The sequence below is a fragment of the Panicum virgatum genome, chromosome 2N (assembly GCF_016808335.1).
Source record: "Panicum virgatum strain AP13 chromosome 2N, P.virgatum_v5, whole genome shotgun sequence".
NCBI classification, from domain to species: domain Eukaryota; kingdom Viridiplantae; phylum Streptophyta; class Magnoliopsida; order Poales; family Poaceae; genus Panicum; species Panicum virgatum.
The window spans coordinates 63,670,831-63,693,873 of NC_053146.1; the positions used below are offsets into that span (position 1 = coordinate 63,670,831).

The following is a 23,043-nucleotide window of genomic DNA, read 5'->3' on the forward strand; positions in this document are numbered from 1 at the left end:
TAAACAACGGGTGGGCTAGCAGCAGGGCAGGCATGGCGGCACACACCGCCACCTGTCCTGTCAGCCCGTCAACCCGGGATCCCATCCCACCACCGAGCGAGCAAAAGCGGCTACAAAGATCCACGCCGCACTCGCATCTCCTTCCGTCCCGTTCCGCCCGCGGCGTGCTTGTTTTGTTGCGGCGGGGCGCGCGGACTTGTGCTGTGCACGGCAGCATCGGCGGCGAGCGAGCGTATACGTACACGCAGTCACCAGTACAGCGCCCAACCACCTCCCCTCCCCTCCCCTCCCCTCCGGCCCTCCCCCTCTCCGCTCTCCCTCATCATCACTCCCCACCCGCCTGCGCGCCATGGTGTCGCTCGCCGGCTCCCAGATCCCCTCGCCCTCGCCGGGGCAGAGCCCCTGCGCGGCCGCGGGGCCGCTGCGCCGCCCGGGGCGGTCCATGCGCACCATCCGCTCCGCGCTGCTGCAGCCGGACTCCGCCCCTGGCTCCCCGGCGGCCCCGCGCGATGGCGGCGGCGACGCGGGCGACTCCGACATTGAGAACCTCACCGACTCCGTCATCGACTTCCACCTCAGCGAGCTCGCCTCCACTGCGGGGCCCGCGCACCCGGCGGCAGTCGCAAAGTCGTCCTCCGCCATCAACGCGGCCGCCACGGAGCTGCTCGAGCTATCGCGGGACTTCTCTGACTACTCCAGCTTCAACTCCGACATCTCCGGGGAGCTCGAGCGCCTCGCGATGGCGGCGGCGGGGGCGGCGCCCAGATCCGACGCGCCGGACCCGGCGCGCGCCGCCGTGGATCTGAACGACCTCGAGTCCATGGATCTGTTGCCGGACGCCGCGCCGCTGGAGCGCGTTGAGCCCTTCGTGCTCGCGTGCGTGCAGGCGCTGGGCCCCGATGCAGCGCCGGACGCGCGCCGCGCGGCCGCCGCCAGGATACGGCTGCTGGCCAAGCACCGGTCCGACATCCGGGACCTGATCGGGGTGTCGGGCGCCATCCCGGCGCTCGTGCCGCTGCTGCGCAGCACCGACCCGGTCGCGCAGGAGAACGCGGTCACCGCGCTGCTCAACCTCTCGCTGGAGGAGCGGAACCGCTCGGCCATCACGTCGGCGGGCGCCATCAAGCCCCTCGTCTACGCGCTCCGCACCGGAACGACCGCGGCCAAGCAGAACGCCGCCTGCGCGCTTCTCAGTCTGTCCGGCATCGAGGAGAACCGCGCAACCATCGGAGCCTGCGGCGCCATCCCGCCGCTCGTAGCGCTGCTTTCCGCGGGCTCCACGCGCGGTAAGAAGGACGCGCTCACCACGCTCTACCGCCTCTGCTCCGCGCGCAGGAACAAGGAGCGGGCGGTCAGCGCCGGCGCCATCGTTCCGCTCGTGCACCTCATCGGCGAACGCGGCAGCGGGACGTGCGAGAAGGCGATGGTGGTTCTTGGGAGCCTCGCGGGCATCGCCGAGGGCCGTGAAGCTGTGGTGGAGGCTGGCGGGATCCCCGCGTTGGTTGAGACGATCGAGGACGGCCCTGCCAAGGAGAAGGAGTTTGCCGTGGTGGCGCTGCTGCAGCTGTGCTCCGATTGCCCGCATAACCGTGCGCTTCTTGTACGCGAGGGCGCCATCCCGCCGCTTGTCGCGCTATCACAGTCTGGTTCTGCCCGTGCCAAGCACAAGGTACGCAACACAAGCTCTAATCTTCTTCTCTAACAAAGTTCAGTACTCGCGCTTCTTTAGGTTTAGCTGCATTCCATTGGCTAATCAATGTTAGGTTGGAATCGGGCATGATTTGCTAAATTTATTTGATTAATATTGCAATTGTTGGTTGGAGTAGATCGATGTTGAAGTCCTTAGACGGTTTGATGTGACTGAAGTCACCTTGCCTTGTCTGTCTGTTTAGAACTGATTGTACACAGTATGCAACGAAGTCGTCAGTTTGAGTTTGATTGAAGTCTGAATGACGCCAAGTACTGAAAAGTACACTAAAGCGACGAAAGAAAGGTCTAATTGTACATGTACTCAGTGTTCCTAGGATATGCTCAGTGTTAGCTAAATGAACTGAGGAACTCATGTCTAAAAGGCGTTCGTGCTAGGTGGCATGCATAAAGTCAGGTGTTGACCTCTGGATTCGGTTCACATTGTGGAGATACGCACTAGGTTTATTGTTTACATTTCTCAAGCAGAGTCGAGGTTCTGTTAACTCTTTCAAGGCACAGGAGGATGCTTGCTGTCTTCTGCAAGTCAACACTGCAGTGCTATAACTGGGTCGTTCCAGGAAACAACATATCTTGTTAAATCAAGAAAACAAGGCGTATGGCCCACGCATTTGCACGTTTAGTATTGAAAATTCAAAAATTTGCATGTCGTTGTATCCTTATGATTTTTTAAAGATTATACTATTTGTTACCATACATTACCCTATTTATTATCGTAAATTATGTGGTTAAAACAATTCAAATATGATCTACCTATAATAACAATTTGATTTGTTGAGCTTTAATATTAATATTATTATGCATATAATTATTATTTTTTATTTTGATTGATTGTTGTTAGCTTTAGTTTTTATTAATAGTATGTTTGTAACTAATACATAGCTAAATGGTATTTTATATTTAATTTTTTTATAATGACATTGGTGGGTAATTTTTAATTAGGCACATGGGTATTTTAGGTTAATTTTTATTGTAATGGCAGTGGTGGGTAATTTTTATTTTTCTATTTCTTTTCGATTAACATGTGAATTTCTAGACCTTGAGAGCGAACGTGGAGGCTCTGTTTGTTGGCCAAATAATAAGATAACTAGTGAGGTGACCCGCGCATTTGCGCGGCTAGTTTTGAAATTCTAAATATATCTTGCATTTTTATGTATTTATTATTCATAAACTTAATTTTTTCTCATCACATGCTACATGCTTCAGTAATCAAGAGTGCTTCTCTGCTGCTAGTGCAGTGGTGCCTCCTTTTGCATATATTTTTCTTTCTCAATGATGTGGCCGCATGGCAAGCGCACAACCCTAATTCTGTCACAACTGCCTATCTCCTCGATCTTAACTACTACCATTCGTTGTAGTAGTAGTAATATGTTTCTATCTGCCAGTCCTTGCAGTAATGCTGCCCACTGCTCAGTTCAACTGACTCAGTTGTTCTTTTGCTAGCTTTCTTATTTTATAATCCTCTTGGTCGTCTGTTGCTACTATTTGTTATGAAGCCATGCCTTCATGGCCTAATTTATGTTGGGAAACAATCGATCCAAGTTTTTTGCTTTTTGAAAGCCGACAAATCTCCATAGTGCTCTGCACAAGATTCCGTTCAGAATTTCAGCAATCTATGTTCATGTCTCAAGCTTGATGAACTTACTATACCAATCATGGCCTGATCGATATTGTCCTGGTTCCTGATCTGCTTGTGGTGTTAATTGTGAGGTGCGGTAGTGTCTTGTAGCAATGTCGACAACAAATCTTTGGAGGGCAAAGTCTAGAATTATCTTGTTTATTTTGACTAATAATAATATAATCGTGAAGGTTCGTTTGAGATTTTGGTAATACAATAATATATATGTGTGGTAAAATATGTTAACTATTTTTGTAGCTAGTATCCTATAGGTATGCACGATATGTAGTTTGATGTGCAAAACGATGGATAGATTTATATTTATAAATAGAAATATACATTAATGGCACTGGTGTTTAATTTATAAACATGTATAGGGGTATTTTAGGATAATTTTTCATAATGACAGTGGTAATTTTAATTTTTCTTTTTTTCTCCGATTAACGTGGGAATTTCTAGACCTTGAGAGCGAACGTGGAGGCTCTGTTTATTGGTCAAATAATAAGATAATAGATAGATAGTTTATTGTGAAAGACTCGGTGTTCATTAAAAAGAGAATGCCTAGCTTGGAACAAATGCGCGCTCAATTGTCTGGCGTACAAGTAAACATGCATGTGCTGATCTCTTTTAGTAATTTGTGAAAGGTGCTTCCAAATTATAGAGGTTGTGGAGTCACCAAGGTTTTGTTGTATAATTTGCAGGCCGAGACTTTGCTTGGTTACTTGCGGGAGCAGCGACAAGGAGTTGGATGCAGAGCTGGATCTGTGGCAGCTACAAGCTTGGCTAGGTAAATCAGGAATTATATGGTCAAAGTCTGCTCCATTCTCTGTTGGAGTCTTGAGAGCGGAGCAGCTGCCCGAGGGGTGTGATGTGATGATCATCTGTAAATAACAGCTGGTTTGGGTCGGTTTGGTTATGTCTTATGTGAATACACATGTGGTTTGGAGTGAGATGCTTTGGTTGGTCACTAACATCAGTGAAGAGAGGTGTCAGGGTTTCAGGGGATGTCAGCGGAGAATTTGGGTGCTAAGGTTAATGATATGCTGGATTGTAGCTGTGTACAGGATGCTAGAGTATGCTTGCTTGCCTTGTCAGGTTATAGGAGAATGTTGGATCGTCAACCATGTGTTTTTTTGCTTGAGGTTTGGAGTCCACATTCCCCTATTCGTTTTATCTAGTTGCACTTGTAATTCATGATCCCTTCATTTGCTCTGAATCTGTGGTTTCGAAACTCCTGACTTCGTGGTGTTTCCGCGAGGTGAACGATCTGGTACTTTGAAAAAGGCGTATGGCTGATATGTTGAACATAGTCTGTTATTTTTGCTACTCAGATGTACAGATCTTTTAGGATCGTTCCCGTTCATCTCTGAATTTCTACTTTGCCCAGCAATCGGTCACGGAAAACTCCATGTATTCAGAGTTTTTGTATCGTCAAGACAGTAACTTACACTGCTATAATGGGTGACGGAGCTGATGTTTTGTCTTTGCTGGGTAGTAGCATTCCGTAAGAACTTGATGTATACTTACTATTCAGGATTGGGCTAGCACCTCTAAATATACATATCGGAGATTTCACAGTTTTTTTTTTTTTGAGAAAGGAGATTTCACAGATTGACATCGACGGGATATGAAACCCACTAATGGAAGTTTCTGAACTTTATGATCGCCTTCCATTTGGCTAGGCAAGCTGTCACGAATGGTGACTCCTTTTCAATGACGAGTGCTCTTGATATGCCGTCTATCTCGTCGGTTCTCATCACTATCAGAAATTTCAACACATGTAACTAAAAAAAAAATTCAACACATGAACCCAAAATGTGTAAAGCCCATGCTCAAAATCCCAAGGCCGATCCTGGATCTTCTGCCGGGTATAATTGCGATCTCCGTGAGACAAGATCGACATCACCTCCATTGCATTGCACAGACTGCGTTCTCTCAAGTCACTGTCCCGGCTAGCTGGCCGAGACAGGGCGGGGCCAATGACCCGTGTTCCCGGTGCCATGTCCCTCGGCAGATGATGCTCTGTTCCGGAGAGAAAATTTCGCTCCAATCATCTCGTTTATAGCAGCATCAGAATACGACCTGTCTGACGGAGCAGGAGGAATCAATTCGAGACTGATCCGCGGACGCAAACCCAGTTGGGCGCTGCAGCTGGCGGCCTGGCTGTTCCTGTTGTTCGGTGCCTCGACTTGTTGTGCATGCCAGGGATGTGACGACGACGTCGATTCGATCGGGGTTGATCGCTCGCTTTCGATGCCAATTCTGGAGATAAATCGCCTAATCCGGATTCGAAAATGGTGAGGGAGACCGGGCGGCGTTAACTGAACCGGTAGGCCAGCCCGATGACAAAGTTTGCCTCTGATTTGGTGAACAGCTTGCAACAAAGCGTGGTGCCGTGCACCACTCGTGCTGTGATGATAGGATCGAAACAAGAGGCGCGAACGAGCTCCGTCGGAATCAAGCAACCATTTCAAAGGTCGCTGCTCCAACGCCCAAACTGGATGATCAGTATCTCATCATACAGGATATCTTCAACGTATTCCATGTATTAGATTAGAGCCATCATATTGACGATGGATTCCAGCAGACATCACAGTCGCTCCAAGAAGCCAGATTGGAGAACTTACATATTAAATTTGCATCTGATTTGACGCTGTCTCTGTACCTGGAGTGCGTGTGTGTGTTTTTGAGAGACCCTCTGTATCGAAGTGTTAACAGCTTGCAACAGCAAAGTCTTCAGATATCCAGCATTATCTCAGTAACAAACATCAAATCGTGTGCCACTCGTGCAAGAATCAAAAAAACAAGAGGCACGCAGCACGCTCCGTCTGAACGCTGAATCTGCTGCACGCTTGCCGCGCCAATATGTCTCTGGACTGTACTTGCGATTTATTTTTCCGTCGTGACCTGTAAAAATCGACGGCGTGCACTTCTCTGCTCCTTTCCCGCCGCTGAATCCAATCCCCGCGACCCCTCCGTTCGTTCGCTAGCTCGTGTCCTCGTCCCCGTTACAGGCTGACCGCAGGGCGCAACAGTGCGACACGGAACCTGTAAAAAAAGGAAGCACCCTGTCCTGAAAGGAAAAGGTTCCCGTTCCAGCACCGGAAAATCGGTGATCTCGGCGGCCGTCGCCGTCGACGGACCAGGGCCGGCGGGGACGTGCGGTGCTGGTGTGTTTTCTTTGCGGTTCCGTGTGGCGAGGCAGAGAGCCCGAAAGCGGCTGGTTCCGGTGACGAGGCATCGCCGTCCGTAACGGCACGGCCATGTGCGCCGGCCGCGAGGAGGGCGAGATGCGGGCCATGCTGTACCGTCACCGCACTGTGCGAGCGCCCGGCTCGGGTGAGCCGATGAGGGACCAAGGCCAACCGTGTGGATTGGCATGTCCAACTTGTCCAAGGACCCAGCCGTCGGCACGCAGCGCCTCGACCAGGACTCTTGGGCGACTGAATTCCATGCTTGTTTTTCATGTGTCAAACACTGAGGAAAATAAAATGAAAATCCCAATGTTTCAGAGCGACATGTTGGGGTAGAGATACTAGAGATAGAGATGACAAGGACACAGGGGTAGAGCTCTGGAAAGACGTGGCAGCGCGTTCCATTTCCACGAAGTGCAGCCCCGATCAATCAGGGATTCAGGACAAAAAAGAAGGCAACAAGCCAAACGTGGCTCCTTCAGCTCGCACCGTCAGCGTTTGTTTCCATGCTCCCACTACGTCAAGCGTTCAACCACGACGGCTCCAACGGTCGGGCTTAGAGACAAGAACGCTAGCAGCCTTAGCATACGCACAACACATTCAATGATTCAGATAAACGTTGCCACGTTGGGCAGAAAAGAAAATGATCCAGATAACCCAATCTTCAGAACTACGTTCCCTGTTATGCATCGATCGCTCGTACTCACAGTACGGCAACGGGCTACTACAGACCCAGAACCATTTCTTCGTGCCCTACAACAGGAATACAGGATAAGAGCTGTACTACCATGACGCCGTTCGTTCGCAATCAAACTCGCTATAGCAGAACAGCGGCAGCTGGGCAGGATCTGCCGTCTGAATACGCCAACGTGGATCGTGCATCGAAGAACAACTAAGTAGCAGTACATGAAAGCTACGGGAACTTCTTATCCCTGAAAACTCTTTTAGGTCCGTGAAGACTCTTCTGAGTGGAGTTTTGGGTATCGAATTTCGTAATTGGGTTGATCAGTACTGGCTGTCATTATTGGGCCGGGCCCAAATCAACTGCTCGCAACTATTTCGCCGTCTCTTTTTGAAACCTGAATTATTCCTTGCGAGAGATTTAGCATCCGGCATCCGGAAGCTGTCTTTGAACACTTGTTTCACTTTCAGGTTGTGGTGTCGCCGAAAAGACGACACTCACCGCTATGCCAGGCGTAGCAACCACCGTCCACCACAAAAGACCCAACATTGAACAGGTCCTCCGTAAGGATAACACGGTTGTTAGTACTAATCCATAGTAGTATACTATTACGGCAACTGCTTGGATTCCAAAAAGGAGGAGGTTATATGAGCCGTGATTTGGCTTTGGTTGCTGGTTAAGCGGGAGAGCCACGGCTAAACGGCACTAAGAAAAAGGTCATCGCTAACTGGAATCTGAGAATAGCTTTCCCTGTGGTCACAAGCACAACTATAACAAACCACTGGATCCCCAAGCAAGATACTTGCACTCAAGTTGCCATCAAGTACACGTTGATGTGCCGTCGCTTACTTTCTTCTGGTCAATCCATTACATCCACGCATGTGCGACCTCAACATCGTGATGGAAGTCGCACGAGCTAGCTTCAAAAGCCAGTTTTTGCTTGGCTTGTGAGCTTGGAGATTCAGTTTTTCTTTTTCCCCCTACCTCAGGATTCAGTTCTTCAGAGGAACAGAAGGCGATTAGAGACTGGATTCAATTCAGCCAAACAACAGACAGCTGCACGCAGCATTGAGGAAGGTTGCGCAATGTCTTGGATCTCATTTCTGAATAGGCCTTTCTTTTCAAAAAAAAAATCTGAATAGGCTCGGTTGAGTAGCAACATTACTCGGCCATGCGTGAAGCAGCAATCGACATCGGCGTGCACTTCTCTCATCGAGTCCTCCAGCTACGCTAGACGGCGTCCAAGCTGTAACCCCGGCAGCTGAAACAACAATTAGCGCCGGCACGCCGGCGACAAGGACAGTGCAGAAATGTGTGCTGAGCCGGCGTTTTCACCGCGCAGTCCCCGGGCCTATCGATGACTCACTCCTTTCACCCACCCACCAAGAAACATGCTTTGCAGCCGGCACATGCCTGACGGTTGCCGGACCACCCGCAAGGGGGAGAAGAAACGGTCTAAAAAGCCCGGCTCATGGGCGCCCACTGCCACCACCCATCCGTCCGTCTGTCCATCTCGTGGAGGCGTCAACCGCACATGGGCCAGATTCGGTCGGTCCTGCGCCTGCCTACTCATTAGCGTACTCGACCGATGCCGGGACTCCCGTCCCGCTCCGTCGCCGCAGCGCACGCGCACGCACCAGCGCGGCCGCCTCGTGCCCGTGCGCGGCGCGGTCGACAGGCGGCCTGGCCCCGCCGCGGGGTGGCCGGCCGGCCGGCCACCCCACGCCGATCCGGCTCGCGAACCCGCCCCCCCGTTCGCGATGATGGCGGAAAAGGCCCCCCCGGCGAGATGATCATCTCCGCCTTGAAAAACCCTGCGCGAGCGTGCCGGACCCCGCCGGGCGGACGTACAGGGACAGGCGCCGCCGGCCACGGCACGCGCCCACCCACCCACCCCCACCCGCCCGCCCGCCCGCCCGCGGCCGCGGACTGGTGGTAGCAGCCGGCATCCCACGCCCCGTCCGGCCGGTTCGCTCGTCGCCGCTCGGTTCCGCCTCTCCGATTAAACAACGCGGGCCGCCCAGGAGAGGGATCCCAGGTGGCGCCGCGCCATTGGCGGCCCCCCTCACGCGCGCTGCCGCCCGCGAAGGCGCGAACCCGCCTTGACTTTTCGGGCTGTCACGGCGGGCAAAGTGCCCCCACGGGCAGCGCTGCGCTCGCTCCCGGCCGCGGACTTTCTGCGACCCCTTTCGCGGCCTTTCCTGGGCCCTTTTTATCGAGCCGAGCCTTTTTTACTATACTTGATGAACAGTAGGCTGATCGCTACGTATGCGGTCGGGGCCGGATGAACGGGGAATTGGCGCCTTTGAATACTACTGTACGTACGTTGCTACGTCTCTACTGCGATTCTACGAAGCACATGGCGCCAGTCCTACACTGACGCTCCGGCCCGGCCCGGCCAAACAAGGCAATAAAAGCAACCTCAGGCCCTGTTTATTTCCAGCGCAAAAAAAATTGCGTTAGAATTTTACTAATTTGAAGTATTAAATGAAATTTATTTACAATTTTTTTTGCATAGATGGGTTGTAAATCGCGAGACGAATCTAATAATGCTAATTAATTCATGATTAATTAATAATTAGCGGATGGTTACCGTAGTATCACTGTTGCAAATCATGGATTAAGTAGGTTAATTAGATTCGTCTCGTGATTTACAGCCCATCTATATAAAAAATTTTGTAAATAGACTTCATTTAGTACTCCATGCATGTGTCGAAATATTTGATATGACGGTTTTTTTTAATGTTTACGGAGTTTATAAGGTAGAAACTAAACAGGGCCTCAGTCAGGTAAAAGGGGTGGAAAAGGGCAAGGCCAGCTAGAAAAATCTACTACTACTACCCTAATCCTCTTCGGTGTTCGTGTTATATCCTCGAGCCCCCCATCCTGCCGCTGCGCTCCACTCTCCTCCGCTTGAATCCAGTGGCTCTGCTTTGTTCGTCCTCGTCGTCTCTCTCGCGAGCGGGGCAGGCACTTCGGACAGGGTAAGCGGCATCGCGAATCTGCTCCAATTCCCTCGTCCTTTTTCTCTTCTGCTTTGCTGGGATTTGAGCTCTTCCTCGCGCTTTCCCTTGCCTTTATTGGGATGGAACCCTACACATCGTGAACTCCTTTTTTTAGTGCCCAGTAGCGACGCTTTCGCCGGAGCTCCGGTGGGTTCTTGGGGTATTTCAGCTCCAGTCGCGCGAGCAGCTGCGTGGCTGTGTTGAATCGAGTAGGGGTAGGAGGGATCAGCAGCTCGTCCATCACCGTTCAAGAAGTTCGTGGAGCTGGTGTGCAGCTCCGGTTTGTTTGGCTCGGCGCACTGGTGTAAGCATCTGCCGACAGTTTCGCTCTACCTACTCCTCGGATTTTGACTATGCAGCTGCCCATCCCACCGCCCGAGCGGATTCAATTCCGTGGACGAAGAAGCGTGATATTATTATATGGGTGTCGTCTGATTTGTTGCTTGTTCTTCCTCTTGGCTGTGGTCGCAGGGTTGGAGGCTCGGGAGGACCGGAGAAGTAGATTGTGTTCTCGCCATGGAGCAGCAGAAGGGAGGAGCGGTTTCTGCGCCGGCGGCCGCCGCCGCCAACGGGACCGGGGAGCTGATCGGGTACGTCGACGTGCACGTGCGGAGCGCGCGGGACATCCAGAACATCTGCATCTACCACAAGCAGGACGTGTACGCGCGGGTGTCTCTGCCGGGGGACGGCGCGCCGGTGGCGTCCACGCAGGTGGTTAACGGCGGCGGCCGCAACCCGGTGTTCGACCAGTCGCTGCGCCTCGGCGTGCGCGCGGGGGACGTCGACGCCGCGCTCCGCTGCGAGGTCTGGATGCTCAGCCGGATCAAGAACTACCTGGAGGACCAGCTGCTGGGGTTCGCGCTCGTGCCGCTCCCGGAGGTCATCGCCGCCGACGGCGGCACGCTCGCCCGGGAGTTCCCGCTCACCACCAGCGACCTCTTCCAGACGCCCTCGGGGTTCCTCCAGCTCGAGCTGTCCTACATCGGGGTCGTGCCGGAGGTCGTGCCCATCTCTCCGACGCCCAAGCCGGCGCTGGCCGACCCGGAGGAGGTGCCGGGGACTAACGCCGGCGCCACCGCTGGGAGCGGGAACGAGTACGGGAAGATCGAGTTCCCCGACCTGAATCTCGTGGAGGAGAACCAGATCATGGTGTCCGAGTACACGGGGCTGCCGTGCGCGGCCGTGGAGGCACAGAGCTCCGAGAGCCTGCTGACCTCGGAGCACGAGGACGGCGCCACGACCCTAAGCCACGAAGCCGGCGTGCGCCTCGTGGAGAGCTTCTCGACGGACCAGAGCGCTGCCGACTCGGTGGGCGCCTCCCGGAGCGATACGCCGGTCAGCAGCGTATCCACCACGGAGTCCCCCGCCTCCGCGGCGGTCCCGGCCACCCCGCAGTCCAATTCCAGCTCGGAGCCGTCCGGGAACGCCCACTCGTCGGCTGGGCACAAGGTGAAGGCGGCGCCCGAGGCCGCCGACGCGGAGGTCGACTCGTCCCGCACCGTCCAGGAGAGCCCCGCGGCGAACTCGCCCGGCGCCGCGTCGGAGGCCGCGGTGGACAAGCCGGTGATCAGCGTCAACATCGAGCAGGAGGTGAAGGTGGACGGGAACCAGATCATGGACATGTACATGAAGAGCATGCAGCAGTTCACGGACTCCCTGGCCAAGATGAAGCTCCCGGCCTTGGACCTGGACAACGGCAGCAGCGAGAAGAGCAGCCCCGCGGCCGCCGCCTCCGAGGCAGATTACAGCGGCGCCGACTCGAGTGCGGCCAAGAAGCTGACGGCCGGCGGGCAGCAGGAGAAGCCGTCGCCCAAGGTGTTCTACGGCAGCCGGGCGTTCTTCTGATCTCCACCGGATCACCACAAGCGCTGGCCAGTGGCCACAACCAACAACGAAGCAAAGAGATGGCATTTGCAGTCGTCTCAACTGAAAATCTTACTAGCGCAGAGGAATAACACCACCTTCTCATGCTCTTGTTCTAGGTTTGTCAGATCGGGAATTAGTTGCTCTGCCTTTAATGTATCAGTCAGTACTTGATGAAAAATGGTTTGGTTTCTCTGTCTTTAGCACCGAGGTTTTTTAGCTTCTGATGTTGTTGCGAGCTAACCATGACCGATGTCCTCAATGTTCGTTGGCGATCATTACCGTATTACCTACCGTCCGTACGGTGCCCGGTAGTAGAATGCCGGGCTTCTGATTGGTTCAACAGAGGTGCCAGTCTGCAAGATCCAAGGCTGTAACAGACTGGTGGTGGTTGAATTGCTGGCCACCGGCACATGATTTTGTCAGTCTTACTCGTGTTAAGACTTGAGATTCCTCGTTGCATTTCTTGTTGGCTTTCAATTGGCCTAATCCAATGCTCCTACTTTTCTAGCTTGAGCTATGGATTGGAGGGCGAGAGTGAACACAGCCTAATCCGTACTCAGATCCTCCCGTTGTTACCATCATTATGACCATCGCGGAGTAGCAAAGTATTCTTAGCGAGGAACTAGATGTTCATTTGACAAGTACATGGACCTTTGTCACACGCTTGTATTTTTTTTTACGAGTACACGCTTGTATTTTCTTTAGCACATCGACATACATTTGTAGGCATTTCAAAAAAAGAGAGAGAGATACATCAGAACACACACCCACTGCGTTGGAAATGTAGAAAGTAGAATCACGCTCAAGGTCACAAGGGCTGTGTTTAGATCTCTGGAAAAGTGGGGAAAAAAGTCACATCCGACACTGTAGCACACTGTAACACTTTTCGTTTGTTTGTGGTAAATATTGTCCTACCATGACCTAACTAAGTTCAAAAGATTCGTCTCGTAACGTACATCAAAACTATGCAATTAGTTTTTTTATTTACCTACATTTAGTACTCCATGCATGAGTCATTTGCTATATTTAATGTTTCGATGTGATGGAAAGTTTGAATTGGGGGGGGGGGGGGGGTTGGGGCATCTAAACACTCCCAAGGTCATCATGTCGTCTCTCTCCTTTTTAATCCATGCACACGTTTTTTTTCTTTTTTTTTTCTTCTTCTTGGTCCCTTGTCCCTGATGACTTCATCTCGAATGCAAAATGAACTGTTTGCCCAAACCCATGTAAGATTCTTGTTTTCCAATCATGTCCTGAAACCATGACGAGGTATGCAATATCATTACCGCTACACTAACAATAAACTAGACTACAAAGGTCAAACTTCTTGCAACTTAACAAATGCCATGATGCCTTCTTTTCACCTAACCCCAACAAACAGTAAGCTCGGTCACACAAGTAAGCGAAAAAACTGCCAAAATAATTGGGTCCAACTCCAAGAATCATTGTACCGTGTCCTTTTTTTTGTTTCTTTGTTTCGTCCTTAGCCACACTCTTTTCCGGTACCACAACATGACTTCGGTTCTCACAGTCCACTATTGTACGTGCAGAAAATCAATGCAATCAGCCACCCCACAGACCCAGATCCTGGACCGCGCATCTTGCAGGACACTAGTCATGGACCTAGGCTCCTTTCTGGCTCGACTGCTTCGTCGTTGTCTTCTGATCAGGACTAACAAATGACATGAATTATGGACACCTTGACAGTGACAGCTTGTACGTGCCTACATGTTCGTGGATGTAAAGGCCTACCAGGTGAGTGACTACTGGCTACTGCCCTGCTCCTTACTTGCCACGAAGATTATTGTGCATAATTTCCGATCATCTATAAAATAATATTGTCAGATTAGTACTCAAATCCAAACACACAACGAAACCTGAGCTTAAAAAAATGGTACGATGAGCAAACAACATGCCCATTCACTGGGAGGCGGGAGCCACAGGAATACTAGGATATCCTGAGTGGATAATGCTCTTGCATCTCGTTCTCGTGTGCGGCTCCTAGGTGTGTGGCTGCAGCAGGGCACTTGCGCCGATCAAATTCCGTGTGGGTTGATGCTCGGAATACCCGTTCTGCGCAAGGATGAAAAGCACAAAAGGCGTCCTAAGAATCCCAAACAGTGAAAGTTAAAGAGCATTTCCACGATTTCCCCCCTTTTTTTCTTCCCTGGGGCGTTTCCACGAGTGCTTTCTCCCCTGACAGCTAATTCACCGAGTTAAATAGTAGTACGAGATTTGACACGAACAAATCCCCGATGAATGGCCATGGCCAAATCACATTCGGGTTGACGTGGCAGACTGGCAGGACGTGGATATCCGCGATCCGTCCCAGGAACGTGGCAAATCGGGTTCAACTTCACTGACTTGACGAAGCAAAGTCACGAAGATAAACAGTATTATGAGTCTGGATGAACAGTGTTCCCTACCGTAAATCACTGTAGCAGTCACTGTTCACGGGAGCACTGTTCGAAAAAGGTACTGTTTTGCACTGTAGCATGGGTGCTGTAGCGATCAATTCTGTCCATCCATCTCAGATCAGACGGCCAGAAATGCACCGAAAGTCACCGCTACAGTACTAGCTGACTTTGCTTCACTACTTCAGGGAATCCCGTTCGTGGCAAATCATCGTCGTCACTGAATCCAAGGCGGATCACAAAGTTGGTGTGCGCAGAAAAAAAAAGGCTGTAGAAAAAAAAAGGGCCGAGCACAGCAGGTCAGCAGGGAGAGAGCAAAACTGATGAGACCGGGACAGCGAGACGCTGACAGCCAGGAGGAGGCGTCGCGAAACGCGACAGGCCTCGTCCTTACCACCGGTCGATCTCGGCCTCGTGCCCCACCGCCCCGTCTGCCTGCCCATCACCGGATCACCTGCCCCCACCCCCCACCGCAGCACGCCGAGCGCATCACGGGCGCGAGCTCAAGCCCCATAACCTCTTGCTCGCGGCGCTCCGATCGGCGCCCCCCCCCCCCCCCCCCCCCGCGCGGAGGAGAGCAGGGGGCCTCCGGGGCCCTCCCGCGCGGCGACCTCGTGGCGCTCCTGCGCGGCTGCTTCTCGTTCGGGTCGGCGGGGCGGAGGCGGCCCAAGGCCTCGCCCTTGCCCTCCCCGCCGCGCCTGACCGCCCCGGCGGCCGCGGCCGCGGCGGCAGCAGACGACGGGGCCAAGATGAAGGGCCTCTTCAAGTCGAAGCCACGGACGCCCGTCGACGTCGTGCGGCAGACGCGCGAGAACCTCGTCCACCTCGACCTCAACTCCGGCTCCCGTGGCGGCGATGCCAAGCGCGAGGAGAAGGTGAGATCGAATCTGAACCTCTGTTTAGGGCTGGCGTGGCTTCGCTTCCCCATTTCCGCCCCGCGGGTTCGGCCTTGATTATTCCGCGTGGACGCGGGGGCTGTTTGCCTAGTCTGCGATCCATAATACCCTTGCCTCCGGCTAATTTCGTAATAGTTGGAAATGGTGCTGGCAAGCCAGAGCAGTGATGTGAGTCTAAGGCTATTTGCCTTTGCAATTCTTAGTATGTAGTACTATTGACCTAGTTTACTTGATTTTGTTCATCGTTAAGGGATATTTCATGGAGCTCCTGGAGAATTTTGGGTGTATCAGCATAATACTTAATTATGATATTAGTTGGTGCAAATGTGAGCAATTTGTAGGTTAATCAGGCCGGCAGCTTGTCATCATAACTCACTGCAGAGTTAATGATTTACTACTAGTTGTGAGTGTCTGTAAGGAAAAGTGTGACATCTTGACCTAAGCACGCACAACTTGTTTTTATTTTTCTTCTTCTAATAGATACTTGCGGCAAAGGTTTTACTGCCCTTACGGTAAATGATATCTCGATTTAAGTTATGCTGAAGTCACCACCAGCAAACCACAATGCACAGACAACCTCATGTCCAGAATTATATTCTATACGAACCTTTGCATACTTATCTAGGCCTATGGTCGTCTGTAGAAAAAAGAAAACAGTATTCAAATGGGCGGTGTATTATGTCCATCACTATGAGCTGTACCTAAGGCTGAGTTTATGCAGATGGCAGAGCTTAGCAAAAATATCAGGGAATTGAAGTCTATTCTATACGGCAATGGTGAATCAGAGCCTGTAACAGAAGCGTGTGTGCAACTGACCCAAGAATTCTTCAGGGAGAACACTTTACGTCTATTAATCATACATCTTCCAAAACTAAATCTGGAGGTATATCACTTTAATACTATTTTTGTATGTAAGTTGGCGACACTACTGAAACTGCTTTTATTATGTCTCTCTCCTATTCTGTTTAAAAAAAACGCGGTAAATACTTAAGTATGCATCTCTACTTTTGTTTGTTGCAGACTAGGAAAGATGCTACTCAAGTTGTAGCAAACTTGCAAAGACAGCAAGTATCCTCAAAGATAGTTGCGTCCGAGTACCTTGAGTCAAATAAGGATCTCTTGGACATCTTAATTTCAGGGTAAGACTAATGTCTGATTAAAAACAACTACTGATGATCACCCCTCTCTCTCTTTTTCAAATAAATCATTGGAAGATTTTCATATCTTGTTTGTTTTGCTCACTTTGGTCTTTGAGATGGTCACTGCTACCCATGTAACCGCTGGTCCATGTATTCCATATCCCTCCGTCTATTTGATTTTGGTACTTGGTTAAATGCTACAGTACAGCTGAATAGGATGCTAAACATTGTTTCTCACGTTCTTAGACTGCTTTTTTTGGACTGATTGTGTGTGGCCTTTCATTCCCCCAGATACTTTGTAGGTGCCTAAAATCGGTTAAAGAATGCTTTTCCCCTTTTACCCTTGAACTCGACACAATCCACTTATCATCATTTGAGGGGTTAGATTACTGCATATATTCATGCATGTTTGCTTACACATGAATTTGGCAATACGTATGCAGGGGGGAATCACTATATGTCATCGCAGCACAAACATGTGATTAGTATTTTAATATCTTAGTAGCTTATTTTTAGGGAAATAGCTCCCATCAGTGTGATCTGGAATTAGTTGTGTAGTGTTTATAACATGGGATAGCTTTGTATCTTTTACTCATTATCTGCACTCTCTCTATATATTTCTTCACCTTTCAGGTATGAAAATATGGACATTGCTTTACATTATGGTGCTATGTTGAGGGAATGTATTCGCCACCAAAGCATTGCAAGGTGACACGGCTGAATTTAAATGTTGCTACACAGTATATGCTTTATCACAATTAGTTGATGAATCGAGCATCGCATCATTTGTATCACAATAAAGATAGCCGTACCCATGAAATGCTCATGCAAGAATCACTAATGGAGATCCTCAGCTTCAGAGTCACAAGAAGTCAATGTACAGTATCGTTCGCTGTAACCATTTCTTAGGGTATTTGAGTAGTAGAGCACATTAAAATTGTTAATTCGTAAATGCAATCTCTGAAAAAATTTTGTAGCAGAATGCCTGCATGGCAATTGTTTTTGGTGTTGTCCTTTCATATAGCAAATCCAAGTTTTGTTCTTTTTCCTAATTTGGTACCTGATTGCAACCATTTCACTGAAGAGTGTGTATATTAGTAATGTGGTCCTATGTATGGATGTTTTTTTTGTATACATTTAGAATCACCATGTATAATTTGGAAAAGTTTAGCTACGTGATTTCAGTTAGTTCTATTTGTCCCCATTGTTGTTGAATTGGAAGCTCCTTTGAAATTGGTACTAATTTTTTTATAGTGTGACTGTGTGTTCATCGACAGGTATGTTTTAGAGTCGGAACACATGAAGAAGTTCTTTGACTATATACAGCTTCCAAATTTTGACATAGCTTCTGATGCTTCTGCAACCTTTAAGGTGAGTTTCTTAAATTTTGTAACTTTAACAATATTTTCCATATATTATAGTCTAGTCTGATCATATTGTGCTACTGTAACCAGGAACTATTGACAAGGCATAAAGCAACCGTGGCTGAATTTCTCACCAATAATTATGATTGGGTCAGTATTTCTACCTTGGGAACATTATTGGCAAATTATTTCATTTACAAATGTTTTTGTTTCTTTCCTTGGCGCTGTATATGCTCAATCTATTTATGATCTTCTTAGTCAAGGTCTAGTGCATCATTCGATCAATACCTGATTTTAATATTCTCTAGTTCGAGCTAACCTGATCGGATTGGTTAGATCGATAGATTGTTGGCAACCTGAATTCAGTGTATTGCCCCCTTAAAGCCAGAAATTTAGTTGTAAACCACTAGAATTTATATTGATGATTCTTATATGAAACATAAGAAATTTATGTGGATAATCCTTTGAATTATTGGTTAATTCAATCCCTAGTTTGGCTGGCATCATAGCATATTCTGATCTACTTGATATGTCTTAATTAGTACCATTTATTTTGCGTGCGGTTTTACTTTTCTAATCTTAACATCTTGCATGTCCATTCCTTAGTTCTTTGAAGAATTCAACACTAGGTTGCTATCGTCGACCAACTACATAACGAAAAGGCAAGCTATCAAGGTACTACCTTCCTTTTATGATTAGCTTTGTCTGTGCTTTATTTTTATGGATTACTAACTGCTGAGTGCAAATCTCAGTAGACTTAAAGTCTGCTTCAAAAGGCGGATCTTCTAGGGAACTAGGTGGAACAGCACCACCTTGCGTAGCAGTTAGTTTTTTTTTTGTCTAGGTTGGTTTATAGCTTGATCGATCTATGTATAAAAGTGGAACAAATTCGAGATAAGGGAAGACTATGGTCATGGAACTCAAAATAATGTGATATTATTCTAGCCATCTATAAATGGTACAGCCGTCTGCTTGGCACCTAGCACCTTTTGGAATATTCTATGCTGTGTTGCTCCATCATATGAAAATTATCCTGCATATCTCATGCACCTCGCTGTGCTTTTACAATTTGTCAGCGGAACATTTAATCAAACAAATCCAGCTTGTGTAATTTGAAGTTTGAATGGTCAAGTAGCTTACTGCTGAACTGTCCTGAGGTTTCTGAGCTATGATTCAAGAGAACACCTTTCAAGATCTTACATAATTTTTAATTGATCAAGATTGTCACGTTAATACGCTTACCCTTTCAGTTGTTGGGAGATATGCTGCTGGATAGGTCAAATGCTGCAGTCATGATGCACTATGTTAGTTCCAAAGACAATCTTATGATTCTGATGAATCTCTTAAGGGTGAGTATACTTCATTTCACTTGTAGCAGCTTGAGCTTACACTCTACATGTTATCCTCGCTTGAAGTGATCTACCCTTCAAATGACCCCTTTTACTATTGCTGTCAATGTCATCTTTCCTTTGAACTTTTTAGTGTTCTATTTTCTCAGGATTCAAGTAAAAATATTCAAGTTGAGGCATTTCACGTGTTCAAGGTAAGTAGTACAGCCATAACATTTCTTTTAATCCACAGAAGCTTACTTTCACTCATCATTGTATATTATGCATCTCAGCTATTTGCTGCAAATAAAAACAAACCGGCTGAGGTTGTAAACATACTGGTCACTAATAGGAGCAAGCTTCTTCGCTTTTTTGCTGGGTTCAAGATTGACAAAGGTACTGTATCTGCTCCAGCTTGGTTTGTGTACTTGCTTGCTAATGCAATCACAAAGATTTCTTCAAAAAAAAAAGTAATCACAAAGACATTATATGTGGTTCACTCATATTTCAGCGCATGATCTGTTTGTTAATGTTGACCGAATTTAGTCACTGTAGTCGTTGATTGTTTTAATATGCCAGTATAACAGTTGGGCATCAACTAACACTGCTATTATATTATAAATCAGAGGACGAGCAATTTGAAGCAGACAAGGAGCAGGTCATTAAAGAAATATCGGCACTTTGAGTGTCTCAGGATGTAATTAGTCATTGTAATGAATTTTCTTTTGTTAAGAAAGTGCATGTGTAATAATAAACCTCTGTGTATTATTATATTGGATTTAGCGGAACAATGTGACCAAGTTGGAGTTGGTTCTTCCGTGAAAATGTGATAATCTCTTTAGATTGTGGGGTTCTTCATGCACATTTTTTATAGATGTGCTTCCGTGACATAAAATAGATTTAATTGCACAATTACTTACATACTTGGCAGACGGATGCACTTACTGCTGCGCGATGTTCCATATGTCCCGAGACAGCGAGATGTGGTGCTGTTTAGATCTCAAAACGCAAAATATAATTTTTTATAAATCATATTTTTTATAAATCAATTGTATGGTGTACTAAATGTAGTTAAAAAATAAATCGTATTACATAAATGGACTGTAAATCGCGAGGCGAATCTAATGAGCTTAATTAGGATGTGATTAGACACTAAATTACTACAGTAATTATGTTTCTGATGATGAATTAATTAGGCTCATTAGATTCGTCTCGTAGTTTATAGACGAGATCTGTAATTAATTTTGTGATTAGTCTATATTTAATATTTCAATTGTAGAAGATTCCCTTCAAAAAAATACAAAAAATGCAAAATACAAAGTAATCTAAACAAGTCCACAATGATCTAAATAAGCCCACAGTGCAAAGTGTCTATAGATGGTAGATGCAAATACTCTGCATGAAGCTAAGCGCTACTCGGTAAGTACGGTTGTCGTCAGTCATCACACTCCCATAGTTGTTCGTCAGTCTCGCTTCTCGACTGCGTCACCGGGTATGACCTGGCCTTTGTCTACACTGTCTGTAGCGGCAATCAGTTCGTCATGCATCGGGGTTCGGCGAAGAGTAGTATTGTGATTTTTTTGTGCAAACACTTTTTTTTTGAAGGGTCGTGTGCAAAAACTCTCTATCTCCCTCGATCTTTTATTTTGGACACAGTTAATGCGCAACAGGTCGCGCGGAGATAGAGCGCGCGACCCCTTCCACAGCATGGCTTCCACTTATCTGTCTGCTGTTCCTGTCTGTACGCCCCAACCCCCTCTACCTCGCGGGGGTTTTTTAACTTTCAACTTGTTCACAAAAAAATATTTATCCCCTTTATATGATCTCCGTTTTGAATACCGATTACACCGTTGAGTTCTACATGATGAGGCGAACAAAACTAGATCTTATTTGCATATATTTTGAAGACATTTGGCACTAGCAGCAAGTTACATGTAAATGTGAGTTTGATATCATTGAAGGAGTTGGTATAATATACAAATATAAGTTGCTACACATATAAGGTAACAATTCCCAAAAAAATATTTATAAGTTGTCGTAAAAACAAAATTGCCACAAAAAGCATAACTTGTTATATGCATAAGTTGTTCTAAAAATAGAATCTGTCATATACATGAGTTGTCACAGATATAAGATGTCGTACATATATAGTAAAAAAGAAGTAAGTTGTCATACACATAATTTCATATACAAATTACCATAAAAATAAAAGTTGTCACACATTTAAAGAAAAGTTGCTAAAAACAAAATTTGTTATACACATGATTTGCTGCACATATAAGATATAAATACTACACACAAAATCTATCATACACTCATATATATATAAGTTGACACAAAACAAAAGTTGTTACTATAATAAGCCGAAATACACATAAGTTGCTACAGAAAGAGAACAAATTGCCACATAAGTTACTACCATTTCACAAATATTGTCAAAACATATGCAAGTAGGGTCTAGTTTTGTTCGTCTCGTCGCACATAGCACAACGGTATAATCGGTTCTCCAAACAGAGATAACATGGAGAAGATAAAATATTTTTATGAACAAACATTATTCAAACAAAAACATGTATGAATAGGGAGGGAGGGGGAGTACGTGAGAGACACATGGGCCATGTGCACATAAAGCTTTGATACGCAGGGAAAGGCCGACGGCCAGTTGGGCTGAAGGGTCGCGTCGTAACGCTCCAGCGCGACCGATCGTCGATTAGCTTTTTCCAAACAAAAACATGTGAATAGGGAGGGAGAGGGAGTACGCGAGGGACACATGGCTACGCAGGGAAAGGCCGACGGCTTGTTGGGCTGAAGGGTCGCGCCGTAGCCTCCAGCGCGACCGATCGTCGATTAGCTTTTTCCTTTTATTTTGTGCGATTTTTTTTTTCCGCGGCTGCATATATTGGCCATGCTGGGCCGTGCATGTTCATTGGAGGGGCTGGCTAATCCGCGGGGGCTCGTTGCGTATTGGGGCTGGCTATCGTGCAGATCGGTCGGGCCGGGCCGGGAGGCTCAGCGAGATGAGATCCAATTGACCAGGTTGGCCCAGCGCTCATGCTCCGCCCGCGCGCGGCTCACGCGGACGCGGCTGAAAGAAACGCAAGTACGCAACCCGACTTCCTTCGCCTGCATGCCCGTGCTCTTTTCGTCGTCCTCCGCCGAATTCCGAAGCCGGGAACGCGCTCTGTTTTCTTGGAAGGATCTCCGCAACACCTCATGAGGATGAGGCGACGCACCCGGTTCCGGCGACATCGCGCCTCGCGTCCGAGGACGTGTGGTGCGTGCGTAGCATGAGGATCAGTTGATGACGAGAGAGCGTTGGTTGGGCACGGTGGTTGGGAGTTGTGACGTGCCCGTCCGTCGAAGCCGACGACGGCGAAGCAACAGAAAGAATGGCAACATGGGGCCATGGGGGCAGCTGAGCCTGATTGAACGAACCGAGGGAGGCGCCTACCAGCCAGGGTCCGGTCCAGGCTGATCTGCCCCCGGCTGATGATTTTAGCCTATATAATCCTAGGCGAGTACGACTCAACCTTCCGGTCAGATATGGTTTTGATTCATTAGTCCTCGAACAGCTACCATTGACCGAGTTTCTACGTTTGACGGCCGTGTTTATGCCACTATAAATTTCCCTGACACGTTTTCTCAAAAAAAAAAAAACTGATGTGGCCAAGACAAGATGCAACTCTGGCTCTCTGCTCCTCATCCTGTTATACCAAGCCACTCCTACATTCTTACTGAAACTAGTAGGGTGCGCGTGCCGCATTTTCGAAAACCATGTGAAATAAAATTTATGTTTATAGAAAATAACATTTATAAATGAGAAGACATGT

General features: G+C 48.2%; 3 protein-coding genes across 5 annotated transcripts; all 3 read left to right on the plus strand.

Annotated features, from left to right (window-relative positions):
- Nucleotides 1-151: 151 nt before the first annotated feature.
- Nucleotides 152-4,556, plus strand: LOC120661806 (U-box domain-containing protein 4-like). Its single transcript, XM_039940764.1, has 2 exons — nucleotides 152-1,669; nucleotides 4,027-4,556. Exons 1-2 carry the CDS (start codon nucleotides 350-352, stop codon nucleotides 4,114-4,116), a joined length of 1,410 nt encoding a protein of 469 aa, XP_039796698.1. The 5' UTR covers nucleotides 152-349; the 3' UTR covers nucleotides 4,117-4,556.
- A 5,459-nt stretch (nucleotides 4,557-10,015) lies between these two features.
- On the plus strand, nucleotides 10,016-12,274 carry LOC120661807 (cell wall protein IFF6-like). 3 transcript variants are annotated; one of them, XM_039940767.1, is made up of 3 exons: nucleotides 10,016-10,185; nucleotides 10,322-10,510; nucleotides 10,678-12,274. In XM_039940767.1, the coding sequence occupies exon 3, from the start codon at nucleotides 10,723-10,725 to the stop codon at nucleotides 12,049-12,051; it is 1,329 nt and encodes a 442-aa protein (XP_039796701.1). In that variant the 5' UTR covers nucleotides 10,016-10,185; nucleotides 10,322-10,510; nucleotides 10,678-10,722; the 3' UTR covers nucleotides 12,052-12,274. The 3 variants fall into 3 exon arrangements, with proteins under 3 accessions (XP_039796701.1, XP_039796700.1, XP_039796699.1); XM_039940766.1 differs by having other exon boundaries at nucleotides 10,016-10,510; XM_039940765.1 differs by lacking the exon at nucleotides 10,322-10,510 and having other exon boundaries at nucleotides 10,019-10,185.
- Nucleotides 12,275-14,973: 2,699 nt separating this feature from the next.
- LOC120661808 (putative MO25-like protein At5g47540) lies at nucleotides 14,974-20,108 on the plus strand. Its single transcript, XM_039940768.1, has 11 exons — nucleotides 14,974-15,361; nucleotides 16,104-16,265; nucleotides 16,403-16,521; nucleotides 17,155-17,229; nucleotides 17,799-17,892; nucleotides 17,976-18,035; nucleotides 18,492-18,560; nucleotides 19,136-19,234; nucleotides 19,384-19,428; nucleotides 19,507-19,609; nucleotides 19,840-20,108. Exons 1-11 carry the CDS (start codon nucleotides 15,236-15,238, stop codon nucleotides 19,896-19,898), a joined length of 1,011 nt encoding a protein of 336 aa, XP_039796702.1. The 5' UTR covers nucleotides 14,974-15,235; the 3' UTR covers nucleotides 19,899-20,108.
- Nucleotides 20,109-23,043: the final 2,935 nt, after the last annotated feature.